Source organism: Populus euphratica, unplaced genomic scaffold, assembly GCF_000495115.2.
Source record: "Populus euphratica unplaced genomic scaffold, PopEup_1.0 scaffold28.1, whole genome shotgun sequence".
Taxonomy (NCBI): domain Eukaryota; kingdom Viridiplantae; phylum Streptophyta; class Magnoliopsida; order Malpighiales; family Salicaceae; genus Populus; species Populus euphratica.
The window spans coordinates 696372-714360 of NW_011499862.1; the positions used below are offsets into that span (position 1 = coordinate 696372).

The window sequence follows — 17989 nt, forward strand, 5'->3', positions numbered from 1 at the left end:
ATGCCGATCATTGCCATCGGATTCTGAACCAGAAATGGAAGCATCTTCCCAATCAGAATTTCTCTCATTTCTTCTACCAGAACCCTTTGTTCTCTGTTTCCTCTGGCTGGAACCAATATCATCATCCACATCAGAATCAGGCTCAAGTTCTTCGTCTGACCCGAAACTTAATCCGTTGGAAGGGCCTGTTGGACCTCTACCTCTATTTTTGTGTCTAAAATCAGCAACATGACTGGATTTCCATTTCGGATGAACTGAGCGCTCTTCATCTGAATCGATACCCAGTTCATTCTCAACAGAGCCAGAGAAAGTTGCTCTTTGACTCCTGGGCTTTGATGGCTTAACAGAAGGATTTTTCATGAGCAGGCTGCCCAAATTGTCATCAGAACCTCCATCATCTTCCAATTCAGAAATCCCTTGATCAGAAAAATTATTTTGAGAAGTCTTCCATGCAGGTTTATTATTTTGGGTATCTATTTCATAACTGTTAATATCATCTTCATCATCAAAATCATCAAACCCCCTTCCAAACCCTTCATGCTCAGGATCAGAATATTCTCTTTCATGGACCCTCGAAATTCTTCTGGTTCCATTTGAAGCATCTGCATTCCGTCCAAAATCTACTTCCTTAGCTTGATTCTCCAGAGGTAAGTCTTCAACCATTGATGCAGAATCTGCATGCTCAAAAGCAGCAACATCTGCCCCATCTGATTCATTGTCATCAAAGTCAAAATTCCAGGCATTTGAAACTTCTGGGCGGCTGAAAATCTTCTCCGACCTTGGTCTGCTACCATACTGCCTTTCTTCCATTTTATTTTCCATAAATGCATCAGGAGGACGCTTGCAATCACAATGGAAACATGCCATGTTTCTCCTATAATTTAAGAAGTTACACCTGCCATAGCAAAGAGCAAAATACTTCAAAATTTTACCAACAAACTGCACATTACAGAAAATTTTACAAAGAAGTTGCATTGTTTTCTAGTATAGAAATGATACAGGATAAGCAGAGACGTACAACCACCACATGATTTGGAAATATGAGGCAACAAAGACAGTAAAGTGGGGGAAATACACTAATGATTTGCAATGGAAGACTTACTCTGGGCATTCCCATTCCCCTGGAAGCAACTGTCTCTTGGGCCGCTTTGCATCACATTGCAAGCACACTGCATTCTTGGCAAAATTCATGAAGTCACACCTGAGAAAATATAGGCAGCATTCTTAGCAATAAAGCACTTAGACTATGACAATAATTGTATAGTTGAAAAAATTAGATAATGCTGGTTTTAAAACACAATTTAAAACTTGTCTTCGTAGTTGAAACAACTAGCTAATTCTGTTCTTTAAACTCTTGAACTTGTCATGACAATTGCATTTAAGATCTTCCTGGCAAGAGTGCCACATGTAACTACAGATATTCCAAGGATGCACATAAGATTACCTAGGTTGAACCATAGATTGATCCAAAAAAGGACAACATTCATAGGATTACCTAGAGAGCAGCAGAGAAAAGGAGTCCAATAATTTTTCAGAAGTTTCAGAAAATGCCTAAGTGCATCCCCAGATTAGGCATCTGGCAGTCTTACATTAAGAACAAAAAAATATACAACTGCACATGAGGAAGTCATAAACTCATAAAGAGGAACATACTTGGGACACAGCCAATCCCCCCTTTTCATCTCAATGTCATCACGTCCGACTCGTTTCCTGGGAGGAGGAGGAGGTTGCTTCACTTTTGGTGGAGGCCTTTTAATCACTGGAGGGGGGAGATTTGGATCTATTGGAACTGCACCCAACTTTACAACCTCATGAAGTAACTTACGAACAACAGTTCTGACTGATTTTTGTTTCAGAAGAGACTTATTGGTTACCGATCCATTTATGGATTCAAAACCATAAGCTAAAAGAACCCTCATAAGGTCAATAGTCCGTGCCTCATCCTCTTTATTAGTTATTAGATATCCTCTTTCACATGAGCTCCTCAGACTGCAGTTACTACAGACCTGAAATACAAAGGCAGTTGTCTTTAAAATAGCCATTGCTAACCAATCATAAATTTATCGAAGTGCAAATGCATATTGGACTTTCTGGCACAACAACTATCTTTAACTAGAACACCCCGTCCAGCTTATAACATGTTTAGGAAGAACATTATCCTCTTCAAAGACAATAATATGAAAGCATATGAAAAGAACAGTTTACATATTCACTTCTAAGTTTAACAGGTAGAGGACGTGACACATCCAAAAAACAAGGGCACATATACTATGAAGCCCCTGCAAACAATTGTATTGATGGATGAGATTCCAAAGGAAGGCAAAATTATAAGAGCATGTCACAAGATGTTATTCAAAAAAGAGCCACATGAGATTATATGTCACTATTTTAAAGTATGAATAGGTAACTAAGAAATCTAAGAAAGGATCGCTTACATCCCCTTCATCAAGGTGGACATGCTTCCTCAAAAGCTTTGAAGAGAAGACAACCTTCTTGTCCACGCTTGGGCATCCATAGCCTACCAAAATTTGAATATCCTGTCTCGACAATGACCTGAAATCAATTCTTTCTTGTCACAAATCAAGCAAAGTGACCATAACTAGAATAGAATTACTTGTAAAACATCAAGAATATAAGCCTAGATTAAAAATCTTGCACTTAAAACATGTATTTTAATGATAGGCATCACAAAATAAAATACAAATTTAAAACTTCTGTTGTTTCATACATCTAGGATGTAGGGCACTGTTTACACTTGGAAAACACAGAATTGAACATATAGCCAAAAGCTTAGCTCAGCAAAGATTGAACTGCGACTATATTAGATTGAATAGTTCACAGAGCTCAATGCAGCCACAGCCACTTCTTCCATTCATAATTTGATGAACGTTAATGCAGTTGAATTCACCACAGAATCCAAACCTACAAAGCCTGATTCCATGGTTGAATGAGCAAAAATTCTGGCAGAATTCAACACAGCCTCAAGCCAAAAAAGCTTATGCATTTTGAAAACAGCATTGGAAAAATTAAACATGAAAATATGAAACCACATCAAACCACAAAAACTTCTACTTACTCATATTTGTGTAATCCCACCAAATTGCATTTAGTGTATTCCATATCCCATTACACTTCAACCAAAAAAAATCATATAAATTACAAGACACACACAGAAAAAACTAAAACAAAAATGCTCTTCATTCAAGCAACCAAGTTAGAAACTTTTAGAAGAAGAAAATGAACTGTACCCACCAAACTCATGACATGAAGCTGATCTTTAGCGAAATTAAGACAAGTGGTCAGTGAAGTCTTGAAATCCTCATAATCAATCCTCTAACCATTTTATTTCCGTAATAAGCATGCTAAATATATTAAAAAATAAAATAAATTAGTTGCTACACCTCTCAGATTCAGGAATACAATGTTACACTCAGTACTATTTCACTTTGAGAAAACAGAGAGATTGAAACAGCATGCCAAAAGGCTTAGTTTAGTAAATATGGTACAGTGCACATATTAGAAGATCCTACAGGTTGTATTTTACAGTTCACAAAACCAATTCCAACCATTTTCTCTCATTCGTTCTTTGATAAAATAATTGTGGCAAGGAATTTAACAAAGAGAAGCAGAGACCATACTGACCTCACAGCTTCTAACAAATTATAGCCAATCAGTAATGCACCACCAAATTGCATTTACAATCAAATATCCTATAACCCTCACAAAAACACTTCAAAGAAAAACTCGCATGCATTTCAACAGACAGAGAGAAGTAAAACTCGCATGCATTTCAACAGACAGAGAAAGAAGTAAGCTAAACAACGATTTTCATTCAATTTCCGCAATCAAGTAACCAACTTCAAAACAAGAACAGAAATTCCACAAACCTGAAGATATCAAACCGGTCTTTGCCAAAATTAAGACAAGCAGTCTGTACAGTTTTGTAATCATTAAAATCAATGCCATCACCATCACAATCATACCCAACCCCAGAAACATCAAGTCCCAAACTTTCTACCATATTGTCCGCAACTTTCCTTCTATGATCAAAATAATTCTGTTGCACCAATCTCTCCATCAACTCTATCCACTCTGGCCATGGATGCACCAACTCCACTTCCTTCCTCTTCAACTCTATCAGATCAGACTCTTCAAGATCAACGCTAGAATCACCATCAGCAGTTAGCCCAGATTCCAAATTTTCATTTTGAGAGAGAATCGTTTCTGGGTTTTGAGACCCAACAAGTTCTGGGTTTTGGGTAGTAATGGTGTCTGGGATTTGCTCTTGCTGTGGGGTGTCTCTGGAATGGCGCCAAGCACGGATTTTTTGGAGGGTTTGGTGTTTTTCAGCACGCTCACGTTCAATGGAATCAATCTGATCAAAGACGAAGCTCAACCGAGCTGAGAGAGGGCTGGTTTTTGGTTGCTCAGTGGAGGGGTTATCAGTTGTGGTGGTTGAGTAGGGTTTATGGTAAAAGTTGTTAAAGAGGAGGAGAGAGAGTGGGGATTTAGGGTTTTGGGAAGAGAGAGTTAGGCGTCTTAAGAGAAGGAGAGAGATTGGTGTTTGTGCCATTTTTAGGGAGAGAGAAGAGAGATTAGAAGGTAGCAAAAACCTTCATTGGAACCGAGAGAGGAGGTGAAGAAGACGAGAGAGCAAATCCTTCATGAGCCATAAACCCTTCAGTTGAGGTCTTAAACCCTTTGGGGTTTTGTTGTGTCCTAAGTGCTCATGGGCCGAAACAGAGAATTTGAGATAAAAATTATAATTCTCAAGAAAAAAATACGAACACTGAGATAAAAAATTGAAAAGCCGGTATTTCCTTTTTCTCAAATGAGAAATTGAATGTGCTTAAAAGGATTCAGGGGCAGTTTTATTTATTTATTTATTTTAACAATAATGCATCCTCAAAGCATACTCTTGTTTTTTTTTCTTTTTTTCAATTGTAAGAAGATATTCAATTTTAGAAGGAAACTTGTATTTTTTATTTTCAAAATCATTTATATTTGTTTAGCACTCTTCCATAATTTTTTTATTGATTTTCAAGTTATTTTTATAATTTATATTTATTTTTACTCTAGTGTATAAACTATTAATCTAATCTAATCTAACACATTTCAATCTAATCTAATCTAACACATATTTTGCCAGATCTAATAAATCGGTTGGATTATTAAGTGTAGATTTAAAATATACTTTTTGTTTAGAAATGTATTAACATAATTTTTTTGTACTTTTCAAAAATCATTTCTAACATCAACACATAAAAATAAAAATAAAAAATAAAAACATTAAAAAGAAATTCATTTTAAACAAAACTTAAGAGAAGCATTCCCAAACACACCCTATTATGTTTGGTCAAAAGAGATCAACTCCACCAGCTTTAACATAAAAGGGCCTTCCTCGTGTGTTAAAGCAATACATGTACGAGAAACAGGCATCAAAACCATTCAACCATACACTTTGGGTAGAAACCTTTATCTCCAGCAACAGCAGAGAGACCCTGTAGTTCCCTCTGAACTTTACGCCTCTCGTAGAACACTGAGCATGCGAGTGAGGTACACTTGATCCCGCTCTCCAAAAGCCAGTCCCCACCTCCACAATGTCGACATATCTGCAACATAATCAACACTCTTTGAATCCAATGTGAACTCGGTTTAAATTGTTGCAACCCCATACTTTACCCCATACTTTAATCCAAATAAGCAATGAAGTTATGAGAAGGCTAGAATAGAAAGATGAACAAACAGAGAGGCTGACTGAATTATGTATCAAATCATGGAAGTCGATACATCACAAGTGTTGACTACTAAAATCCAAATATCAAATAGAATTCATGAGAGAATGACCGAAATTCTTACAGCAGCAAGGTGTTGCATCTCCTTCTCCAATTTGGAAGTCCTTCCAATCAGAGCTGTTGCAGCAGCAATTTCCCTCTGTGAACACTTGTTGCATATATGTGCTGATGCTTGGACCAGCTCACCACACAGGACACAGTGTTTTGAAAGATAATAATAGTCTATTCTGGTTCTTTGAGGATTTGGAGCATATGAAGGGCGCTTAGCAAGAGCTTCCCGGGCTGGTCGGGGCATCTCTGAAAACCACTGGTTTAAGTCAGCACCAAGAAGTCCAAAAACCCGCTGCAAAGCCGGGATTATCTGCTTGGTGATGTAATATACATCATTTAATCTGAAAGGGGAATCAATGGCCAAGAGGTCCAATGGATCAACAACCATATCCAGTAGTCGAGCCCCTGGCTCCCCATGGATCACAACATAAGGCACTCGCTCTGCATAGCATGGCTCTGCCCGGGGATCAGCTCTCATTGCTTTTGTAGCTACAATTGCTGCTGGTGGGAGCGCAGAAGAAGCCCTTGTACTGTAGGTACCCAACCGAACTTCCTTTGCAAAAACAAAATCTTGAAGAGACACTCTTCCAGATAGAATCCGTGTCCATTGACGCTGCAAATATGTTTTAACCTGCAGAAGGACATGGAAAACTTTCCCTCAAAAAGCATGGATGGAAAATCCATAAAACTTCAAAAGAGAAACTCTAGCCAGAACAAACACCGAGGGAGTCCTCATTGATACAAGTTCCACAGCTGGCCATGTCACTTGGTAACTAAAGCCTTCATTTTTTTCATCTTGAATGATGAACAAAACATTCACTATTATTTCCAATAAACCTATTTATGAAATCAATAGTTGAAAGTAGATTTTCAGCATTTTAATCACATCGATTAAAAAAGGGGCAAAAGAACATATCAATTTCCACCTCAGAGATGTCTTCATGTTCAAAGAAGATTCTCAGTGACTGCTCCATTATCTTGGCAACAGCACCACAAGTATCTCTGCGAACTGTCTCGATACCTTTAGCATCAAACATAGGTTCAATCTGATCAGCACTCTCATAACTGTAACCAACATAGCGTTTCTTAGTAAGAAGGAAGCATGGATGATAGACTTTCTCCAATTTGAGAGTAACTGGATCTGGGTTGATTGCAGTTACAGCTGATGCTATTTCACGTCCGATTTGAAAAGATTCTTTGACACTGCGTCCCTTGAGGAGGACAAACATGCTGCATAAACCAAACCTCATACATGTAAGAGACTGGAAGAAGAGAACTAAACCTCAAGCTTGCTAGGCATTGAGCAAAATTTATTCCTTGAGAAGACATTTTCACAGCACTAGTCAGTAAACTCGATGAGAAGAATGCGTGTGTGCATGTGTTTCTGAGTATATCAACCAAACATGTCTTTCCACAGATGCTGAAAAGAATGCCAGCAAACAGCATATGACCTTCCACACACCTCAACTTGTGATCGGATTTTGTGAATAAAATTCCAAATAAAATAAATTATTTTTAAATTGTTGGAATTGGAGAGAAAAAAATCAAATTCGGTAGTCTTTCTAATCTAACACTTTATTTCCACGTCTTTTTTTTATGTAAAATGTCATCCAAGCCAAACATCAAAAAGTTAACCTACCATTTAGAAAGAAGAACACTGTAAAACTTATTTGAGTTTGTATCACATGCTTTTAACTCCTAGATATCACATACCTATCAGTATCACCATATATCACTTTAGCCTTCCACTTTTCATTTGCATTTACCAAAGAAATAGCCTTTTCCAGTGTGCTTCGGCCACACTGAACAATACTGTCAGCAAGCTCTGCACAAGGCATGCGACCACTAAATCCAGCAGCTGTGTAGCCATAGGTTACATTTGCGATCAGCTTCAAAGCAAGCTGTCTTGCATTAAATATCTGAAAGAACCAAAAATTAGTGTATTAAAGATCATATCCAAACATAATCACATAAAATCAATTACATTACAACTGAAGAAACAACTCCATGTTTATTTATTCAAGAAGGATTGCGAACAAAATCATGCAGTAAGAAATTCCATGTACTTTAGATCCATTGGAAAAGGATTTATTCACCAAAAGCATTTTAATCTGACGGATAAAATAGACAGATGTTGAAGGAGGAAAAAAGTTAAAAGTACATATAGAGAGAGAGCACAAAATGATGCCTTTCATTTGTGTCCTTCAAAATGTTACACCTTTCAGTTACCTTCAGTGTAATGTTATTTGCAAAAACTCCAGAATTCGGGGAATTTTAAACCATTTCAAACAAGAATTAGAAAAGCCATGCAAGTCAAGAAGAAGTTGTTCATTTTATTATTTTTAGCCTGTACCTAAGAGCAGATTGATCAACTGACTAGAAATTATTTCAGTACAGCCATACCCTGTGAAGAACTTGTTGTGAGGGAGCCAACTTCTTCATTGCTTGTTTCAGCATTATTCGAGTTGACAATATTTCCTCTAATAAACGGGGCAGAACACCTTTTCGAATCTGTGAATGGCATGGATGAGAGACAAATTATTCTTTCTTCTTTCTCTTCACTTATTTTGTTTATGGAAAAAAACGCACATCACTTACAAAAAGCATTTGAAAGAAAAGGGCAAGATTTATCTCAGAGCATCAAATGTAGAAAAAAAAGGGGATAAAACAAAATATAATCCCACTTGTGTTCTATGTGAACGGTCAAACAAAATCTTCAGTCACTAAAACTCATAGAAGAGTTATATTTAAACTACACAGTGAAGCAGTCCAAATCTCTACTAATTAGATGTTAAATCTTTCTGCATACAATACATGAAATAATAATTTCTCCAACTGTAGTTAAACTTAAGGCTGCAGCACAACCACATGACAACTTTCAGAGAACTTGTGTGGCTATAAAAAAGCCCACGGGAACAAAAGGCAGTTAAGGATATGCAGAAATACTGAATATTCACAGCAAGTAAATTCAAGATTTACAGAAGAAATAATTCAATGAATTACCTCTGAAGGCACGTACATAGTACCATTTGGAGTAAGCAGTATTTTATCTTTCAAATCTCGCAAAACACCTGGATCTGTTGAAAATGTACTAACCCCCAGTGTATTTGCCTTTGAAGGTGCAACATTTCCAAGACACGTACAAAAGCAAAGGTTGTATGCGATTATCATCGATGGATAAAGAGACTGAAAATCCAAGACAACAACTGGATCTGCATAAAAACCAGATTCTGGCTCCATCACCAGAGGTAAACACTCCATTGCAGGTTGAGAAGCCACCTATATATAACCAAAGTTACAGTAAACATTTAGGCAAGCATAGCCTCCAACAATGCAAAACACTAGTATGGGCCAACAAGGAAGAAAGGAAGAAAACATTAGTCGATGCTTTAAAATCCACAAAACAGAAAATCAAGATCCTCGACATATACATGATCAGGAATCTCAAAGGTAGCTAGCAACATAGTTTGATCAGGTCCTCAGGTTCAGAGTAAACTGGATAAAAAAAGTTGTAATTACACTTCAAACCAGTAAGCTTGTGAACATATAAAGATATCATATTTTGCAACTTCCATTGATGCTTGGCTACAAAAATTACTTAGTGCAGAAGTGTAGAGTCACATCAACAGAAAGCAGCTAGAAGAATTTGCCAGAATCTCGCAGCAGAACAAACAGGCTAAGTTTTCAAAATTGAAACTTGAAGACAGGTAATAACTCTATAAGCCGGCATAATAATAATAAAAGCAACACAGAAAACATTTTGGCAAACCTTCCACAGAATTCTACAAAATCAAAGTGCTAAAACTTCTGTAAATGCATAACAGCAATTAGATAGAACCTTATTAGCAACATATGGTACAAGGTCTTGTCAATTCAGCAATAACCTGTTGATTCCCAGGAGAAATAGCGAGATAGTTTTGTGTATGTGCCAATCTCAGAAACATAGATTCAACACGATACTGTGAACCTCGAGAAAGAACAGAAAAGAAGTCAATGCCAAATACACGAGCAAGTTCTGATGTTCGATTTATCTGCAAAAACACTCACATCAAGTTCACAGAGATGGAAAATGATAGAACAATTGCACATGCAAACAATGAGTCCTTATAAAAGTACCATGTCGAGTTGATTCATTATCTCAAGGTTCAGTTTTGCTCTATCTATCACATATTCAATGCATCTATATCTGGCTCGTCCAGGACCACTTGCAAACCATTTTGTCAACACTTTGTAAGGAATTGATGGTATTTTTCGCCTCAAAACAGCTTCACCAACAGCTTCAACAGTATACATGTTAAGCTTTACTTCACCACGCATCAGTCGCCATACATTGAGAACAACTCTACCACCAACATGGACACCACTGGCATGAGTTCGACCCCATTCATCCTCAATTACTGTATCTTCTACAAGTGCAGAATCAGTAATTAATGACTCTTTAAGCATAGTATCTAGTATTACATTTCCTGAATTTTCTCTTTCTCCAACGTCTATGTTGGCTTCCAATGGCGTCCGAGAGATATTATTAAGTAAGCCCATACCAAGATGTGCAGCCCTCTCAGCCAAAAAACCAAGAGAACCACCTTGTACATCCCAACCCATTAAAATATCTGGATCAAATGAAACAATAATCGCCATAAAATGACTTAACAAGTGCTTCTCCTCAGAGAAAACAAGCACATTACACCCAGATGTTCCATCATAACTCCTGCAGATACATGAAGACATGTACAAAAAGGTGATAAATACTCTTGTGCAGAACATTTGTGGAAAAATAGAAATATAAGGATATAGAGTGTTGGTGATGCAGTTGAAAAAAAGATCAGGCTCTAGAATTGTGTAATTCAGAATTGGTACCAACTTAGAACTTTGAACATACCATCAATTTGCAAAAAAGAAAAATGAAGCAAAACAAATTAGTATAGTCTACGCTTTCTTTTCTTTTCTTTTTTTTTCACCAATCAGAAGATTTCAATCTTCATTTTTCACCGCTCCAAAAATCAAACAATACTAGAGCATGTGATGCGAACCACTGCTTTTCCACTAATCATGCACTTCAAAAGCCCATCAAGAATATTAGAGATAGAAAATAAGGAACTTAACAAATATGAGGAAAAAAAAATGGGCAGCGTAAATTTAAGTATGAGATTGAAATTCATACCTTTGGCAAAAATCACTTTTACCACATAAAAGCACATGAACTTCTACAGCAGAGTCACTATCATTCTGAAACACAAGAACCACGACATTGATGGCATCAAACCGAGGATTTGGTCGGAGATCTCCTCTAGATTCTGCTTGAACCTGTAAGGTTTCACAAGGTACTTTTTTAGCCAAAACACTAGATTGCATGATACAGTTTTTCACCATATTGGGAAAGTTTCAAGCCAACTTGTATGCCCAAGGTCATCTAGGTGGAAGGAAATTTGAACACTTACAGAAACAAGAAAAATACCAATGTGGTCAAACCATACATAAGTTGTTATCAATACCTCTATACTTAATGATGTCAGTTGTTGCCCAGCACCAACACTGGCAGAATCCCGAAACCCAATTTGACTAAGTGGAGTGAGCCTTGATGTCCTATCTGGGCCTGAAATTTGAGAGATATCCATGGGGCAATTGGTGCATGGATTGAGTTTCATGATATTTCCTTCACTCTGCAATTTTCTTTGAGCCTCGTCACTAGAAAGGTGAGATTCTGCATTATCATTCATATTTGTTGCTTGTGGTGCTTGATCCAAGATAGGCATCAAATCAGCCACAGGAGTTGGCTCAGTTAAAACCTTATCGCAATGAATGGGTAACGAGCTTTGTGAACCAATCTCAGAAGATCCTGGAAAAAACAGTAGAGTCCTTGATTAGAATTTTTTTTTTTTTGGGCCCATGAAAAACATTTAAATCTACCTTTCATAAGTAAAGGCTCTGCTGACACTGCATTGAGTTCTCTCAAAGCATCTGGAAATTCATAACTAAAAGTTTGAGAAGAAAACCATACAAGTAATAAAAAGTATCTGACATGTTCATTAGCAAATTCTAGATCATACCTTTATCATCACACGATAACCATCTATGGACACTATCAACAGAAGGGGGTGAAAACACATGTGTCAAAAGGTACAAGACCGAACCATCATTAAGATAGTGAGTTGGGACACCAATGATAGCTTCTTGTTGAGCATTGAAATCAATGTTTGGAGAGGACTTGATTTCCACTACTTTCTTACCATGATTATCTCTGTCAAAAAAAGGGAGATGTTCACCTAAAGCACTCCCATGAATAGAAAAAAGGTTGATCAGCAATAATTTCTGACAGGCACTAATAAGACAGCATGCAAAAAACAAGAAATGTCAAAACAACCAAAAGCACAAACTTAATAGAATGCTAAGCTTGCTTAAAATCCCCCTTTCAGTACTAGCCATAACAAATTGATCACTTTTAAACTAGACCACAAGTACAAATTTTTTGTATGTGAAAAAAATAAAAAGAGAGAAGCTAAATGTACTACAAAAGGAAATTGAAAATGCAACCTGATGTCCTGTCTCTGTTTTCCACATTTGCAGAAGAGGGAAGAAACGATGGAGCAGGTGAAAATGAAACATTTTCAGATACTCCATCTTTCCATTCTGCAGTGGGGGGCTTCTTGCAAAAGGTCATCCCAAGTAGGTCTATGGTTTCTCCTCCCATTTTGAAAGCCTCGGGTGCTGAGCTTCCAAGTATAGATAGACCAGAATCTCCTTCCTGGTTTGCAGCACAGTTCTCACTCTGCAGACCAGTGTCAACTGACATTCCCATACCAATGAGATGCGTAGTTGGTATGTCATATAAATTCTGCAAGGAACTTCTGCCTTGATGAACATATTTGGGCTTATAACTATCTCTTGCAAACATATCATGATCAATAGGCAAAGCTGGTGAGCATTTTGAACCAGCAGCTTCAGTTCTCTCTAATCTCTTATCAGCCAAAAATATATGCTTAGACAAGTAATTATCAGGTAAGGAATCAAACTTGGAACTGACAGTAGAGATTATGGGTTCTATAGAGGTTACACCTCCAAAATCAAACTCTTTGCCTTTGTTAATTTCACAGTCAACCACAGAAACCACAGCATCTTGCTTCGTGGGAGTGGAAGTGCATTGCAATTCTTCTCTCCTTGTGTCCGCTGAGAGAGGATTTGTAACAACTAGCATTGAGCTAGCACTGCTGGATGCACGGGGTATGGCTTTAGGGGCACATGTCTCCAAAAACTCTGTTTGTTGGTTGTTAACTGATGGCCTAAAGTCCAGAGGTCCATAAACTCTTTTATCATTCCCATCATTAGGTAGTGCATGTAAATCCAATTGTTTTGGAAAGAGAATATTGGATTCATCCTGTTCTCCTCCCAAATGAACATTTTTAACCCGAATAGATCCATCACCATGTTGAGCAGTTTGACGAGACCGTTTTCTTCTCATCATATCACGCACTGAACATCCAGCCAAAACACTTGCTTCACAAGCATTTTTATCTGCATTTAGTAAGGCATCAGAGTGTTTTGCCTCTTCATTTCCAGCATAGTTTTTACTTTCATCAACATGAAGATCAACAACTTTGGACCTGGCAACTTCTGGGTCATCATTCGCCTTTTGGTTTATAGAAAAAGGTAAAGAGCACCACAATGACTTATTCCTTTTCTGCTTATTACTGATGCAGCTGTCAGTAGTCAGTAATATCTGATCCTGTGAATACCCTTTACATTCACTTTTTGACTCCACCTTAAATGAACTTCCAGCTGATCCATAAGGAGATGAGCGCAAAGTATCAGACTGGGGAACTTTTTTCTCTAATGAAGTTTGAGGACTATGATCAACAGAATGAGAAGCTTTCTCCTTAAAATCCTCGAAGTTAACAAAATCCTCAATTGAATCAAGAATATCCTGACACTCTTTTTGAGACTCACTCTCATAATCTATATTAGCTTTCTCCAGAACTTCATCAATGGTCGCTGCAGGTAAAAGGGGACTCAGAATTGTGTCACAAATAAGTTCATCATCAGTGTTTATATCTTCAGCAGCCTGTGAAGTGGCAAGCCACCTTAAAAGGCCCAAGGCTTCTTCATCTGCAACCTGAAAAACATGTTTAGGGAATACATTAAGTCCCTCTAGCATATACAGCACGAAATGAGAAGACAGAAGAATGAGCTGGTTCGTCTCCATCATTAGTTATAATTCTTTGCTGTTCAGTAAGTTCTGAAATGATCATATCCATTACTTAGGAACACACAATATAAACACTGTTTTCTGTGAGTTTAGCAGTCAAATTGCTCACTTGAAATTTTCGTTGTTGAAATTGTTTTTCAGATTGTGGTAGCAGTTTAGCTTTCTATGACTATGAGTAAATGATACATGCTTGCCTAGGAACGATCTCCTTTAACAGTTACAAGACTTGAGCTAGCTAAAAAAAAAAAATCATGATAATGATGACCACAAAAGATGATTATAAAGCAATGTCCAATATAGATACAACAAGTCAGCACTTACAAACATGGAATGAACTACCTTTGGATCCACTGTTCCAATTATTTCAGATGATAGTTTCAAGCACGAATCCTTCATTTCCGTGGGTGTCACATCCGTCTCTTCACATACAGAACCTTGTGCTGAAGATTGAATAGTGTCTTGTTCTGCAGAGCACTTTAAAAATTCTTCATTGGCATTATCAGAATTGACATTTTCATGTTCAGCAAAATTTTCTCCATCAGTTGTAAAAGTCACTGTCGGCAAAACATTTATTTTACTTTCACTCAAAGGTAAATCGCCTTCTGTCTTGAAACACAATTCAGAAAGTTTTCTCTCGAATTCAAGAGCATGTAAAAGCGTTTTCAAAACATCCCCTGGAAGTGGTTTTCCTGGATCAGGCAGAATGGTAACCTCATTAATGCCAGTCCTTTCATGCTCTTCCTGTATCACCAGAGGGACAAGTTGAAAAGGGAATATCCAGACAACATAAAAGTTCACATATTGCATGTAAAACAGCAGCAAATGGAACAAACCTCCCAAATGGGTATAAGTGATTGAACCATTTTCACATCTGAGTGTGCTTGTGAGAGGGATGTATACATTTTACTTTGCTGATTAAGAATATCTGCTAACATCCAAATGGTCAACGATTTTAGCGCTGAAATCATAATTTAAATAGTTTCAGTGGCACAACAATGGAGCAAACAAACCATCAATGGTGGCATCTCCCTCAAGGTTACAAACGCTTTGACGTTTACAACGTTGCATATCTTGGTCTGGTGAAACACCGGATTCACTGGAAAATTGCCACATCCAACTTTTAGGAATAGTAGATGAGATCCAAACTGGGGAAACCAAACACTGACCACCACTTGAATCTGCCTAATGAAAATGATTCACAACAATATAAAAAGTCTGAGAATGTGAATTACAGGGATATGTTTGCCAACGTCTGAAGAGAATGTGCACAGAAAAGTCAAAAGAATGACCTGAAAATCAGCAGAAATGCAAGTTGATTCATCTATCTCTGGTCCATCTTGATGTTTGTTACTAAATTTTCTTGGGGTAAAAGAATCCGGTACTGGATTACGGAACTTCATCTTCGATAAATGTAAATGACCCATTCCATACAAGTTATAGTCAACCTACAAGGAAGAGAGGCTTAGCAACTCACAAAGAACTCTTGCATGTTACCTGGAATTAAGTGACACGGCAATTTTATTTTAAAAAAAAAAAAAGGGATATTTTACAGTACACAATGGACCTTTTGCAAGCACAAAACCAGTTACAGATTAAGAAATTCAGTCAATGAAACCAATATGGGTGTACATACACTTGACTTGAATACACACCTACCAATCATATAGCAAAAGAATTGAAGGGATACGAAATTTACCAGAAACTGGAGAATGAAAGGAATATGAGATTCATGAGGCTGCAAGCTTTTATCAAAAACTGCACCTGACTGTAAAAGATCACATATATGAATATCAGCAAAGAAATCCCACTACAACTTTAACATCCACACCAGGTAGCAAAACTTTACCAGAAGAAGGTTAGCAGCACGAGAGACATCATGTGGATAATATCTAGAATTTATCAAGGAGCTCAGTACAGTAACTCCAAAGTACTATGGAAAGAAAGAACTACAACACAAACATGCACAACAAAACACTTGGATACAGGTATATGTTGACAAACAATTCCTCATCTGAATGGTAACCATAAAACTTCTTCGCTCTCACAAGACTACAGCCATGCACATGCTGTCTTTTCGAACCCACATTTCCTTTAAGCTGCGCACTCAAATCAAAAACCTTCACATGAATCACATCATTTAAAAGTATCATCCATGTACATAAAAAACAGCATCAACAGCAAGATTTACTATAGCAAACCTTCAATGCTTTCTCAAGAGCAAGCGAAATAGCATGTGTGTAAGCATCTCCTGCATAAATTCAACATCTTCAAGAATCACTTACACGTTTATTGTAATGCACATAGAAAAAAAAATATTCCTATCGTAAATCATACCTTCCCGATTTCCATTAATCGGAATATCCAAACACGGTACATATAAATATGGAAAAGCCTACAAAAATTCAAAAAACTAATTTAGCTCAAAGTTATCAAAAAAAAAAAAAACCCAAGAAGACAAGTAACAAGAAAAATCAGTCCAGAAGTCTTAAACTTTTTCACGATAGTCAAATTCAAAATCCTTAATTTTTCCCTTTACAAAACTTAGTTGCCAAACTAATTACAGGAAAAGTAAGTGATAAAATCTTACGCGATGAACATGCAAACAAGTCTTCTGACCAGAAGGTGTCGATCCATAAACCCTAATTACTGGCACTTCATTCACTTTTCCGCCTTCAAGATTACATACAAATCAAAAAATTAGAGACCCTAGGTCTCTGAAATTAACAGAACGACAAGCCGTTTTTGGTGGACATTCTTTGTTACCTTGAAAGCTACTGTAACAAATATCGACGCCAGGAATCGGAGGCGACATGTAGTGATCGATCGTTACGATTCGAAGGCTGAAGATTTTAGAAGAATTCGGAGGCTGTGAATCTGCCATTGATCTTAACCTAATTTACCTAACTTACCATTACAAATTTGAGAGAAGAAATGCAGAGCTTTGAATTCTGCAGTGATTTTTTTGTTTTTTGTTTTTTGTTTTTAATTTGGCGCCAGGGTTTCCCTCTTTATAAATCATAGGAAATGTTACGGTGCTTGTAAGTTATATGAATTATTATGACATAGCAAATAAGATCGCGAGAAATGAGTATAAACATTACGAGATATGCAGTTATTTCGTGCCTCTACTTTCGGTGTGATAACTAATAAGAAATATGTGGTAGACATGAAGGTACTGAAGCATGACCAAGCTTCTCGTGTACTATTTTGTTTTGGTTTGACATTTGAGGACTTTAACTTTGGTCTATTTGCATTTGAGTGCTTGGTTATTTTCTTATTTTGTTTTGATACCATACTTTATAAGATTATCATGTTATCATGTCAATTTTATTTTGTTAAAGTATTTTCTCAAGGAAGACTTTGTAGAAGGTTTCTCAACTCTTTGGTAAACGAATTTTGACGTCTTGATTTTTAATTAAACCAAGCATTTTAATTCTTAATTAGCTATTTTCTAACAAATTTTATGTTGAGCACAAACATATAATTAGGCAGAATTAAGTTTTTTCAAGAGAAAATTTTGTTTTAATTTATTTTTAAAATTTAATAATTCATAAAAATCTTTCTTAAAATAATTTACAAACTATTTAAAAATATTTATATGGATGTTTTTAGTTAGTTAAACTCTTATAAAGATGTTTGTCTTCTTAATAATAACACTTTTCAAATTAAATTTGGCTTGAAAAAGCATTGTTTTTTATGTTTTTTAAGTCAAACATGATTTAAACTATGTAGCTCAACGTTATTCTTTTTAGAAATACAGTTGAAATCATATTTTTTAAAATTTTAATTTTTTATTAAAAATAATTTTTTTATGTTTTCAAATCTTTTTAATGTTTTGATCTCAAAAATAATATTTAAAAAAATATTATTTTAATATATTTTTAAATAAAAAACATTTTAAATTATAATTACTGCCCCTGTCATAATCCTAGACTCAGAGCTC

General features: G+C 36.5%; 1 protein-coding gene across 1 annotated transcript in view; it reads right to left on the reverse strand.

The window, feature by feature from the left end:
- REV3 (recovery protein 3) overlaps window positions 1-17078 on the reverse strand; it is an 18204-nt gene extending 1126 nt beyond the window's left edge. The window contains 29 exon segments of the mRNA XM_011025310.1: window positions 1-895; window positions 1103-1201; window positions 1654-2006; window positions 2436-2553; window positions 3888-4613; window positions 5461-5612; window positions 5860-6477; window positions 6773-7076; window positions 7560-7765; window positions 8250-8357; window positions 8850-9125; window positions 9731-9877; window positions 9963-10554; window positions 11008-11150; window positions 11339-11682; window positions 11754-11804; window positions 11894-12110; window positions 12358-13953; window positions 14386-14787; window positions 14880-14971; window positions 15057-15228; window positions 15336-15491; window positions 15743-15811; window positions 15893-15935; window positions 16030-16142; window positions 16245-16294; window positions 16381-16438; window positions 16634-16716; window positions 16810-17078. The exon segment at window positions 1-895 is cut by the window's left edge and continues 9 nt beyond it. Of these exon segments, the coding sequence (XP_011023612.1) occupies window positions 1-895; window positions 1103-1201; window positions 1654-2006; window positions 2436-2553; window positions 3888-4613; window positions 5461-5612; window positions 5860-6477; window positions 6773-7076; window positions 7560-7765; window positions 8250-8357; window positions 8850-9125; window positions 9731-9877; window positions 9963-10554; window positions 11008-11150; window positions 11339-11682; window positions 11754-11804; window positions 11894-12110; window positions 12358-13953; window positions 14386-14787; window positions 14880-14971; window positions 15057-15228; window positions 15336-15491; window positions 15743-15811; window positions 15893-15935; window positions 16030-16142; window positions 16245-16294; window positions 16381-16438; window positions 16634-16716; window positions 16810-16927 (8301 nt within the window). The 5' untranslated portion in view covers window positions 16928-17078.
- Between the last annotated feature and the right edge of the window lie 911 nt (window positions 17079-17989).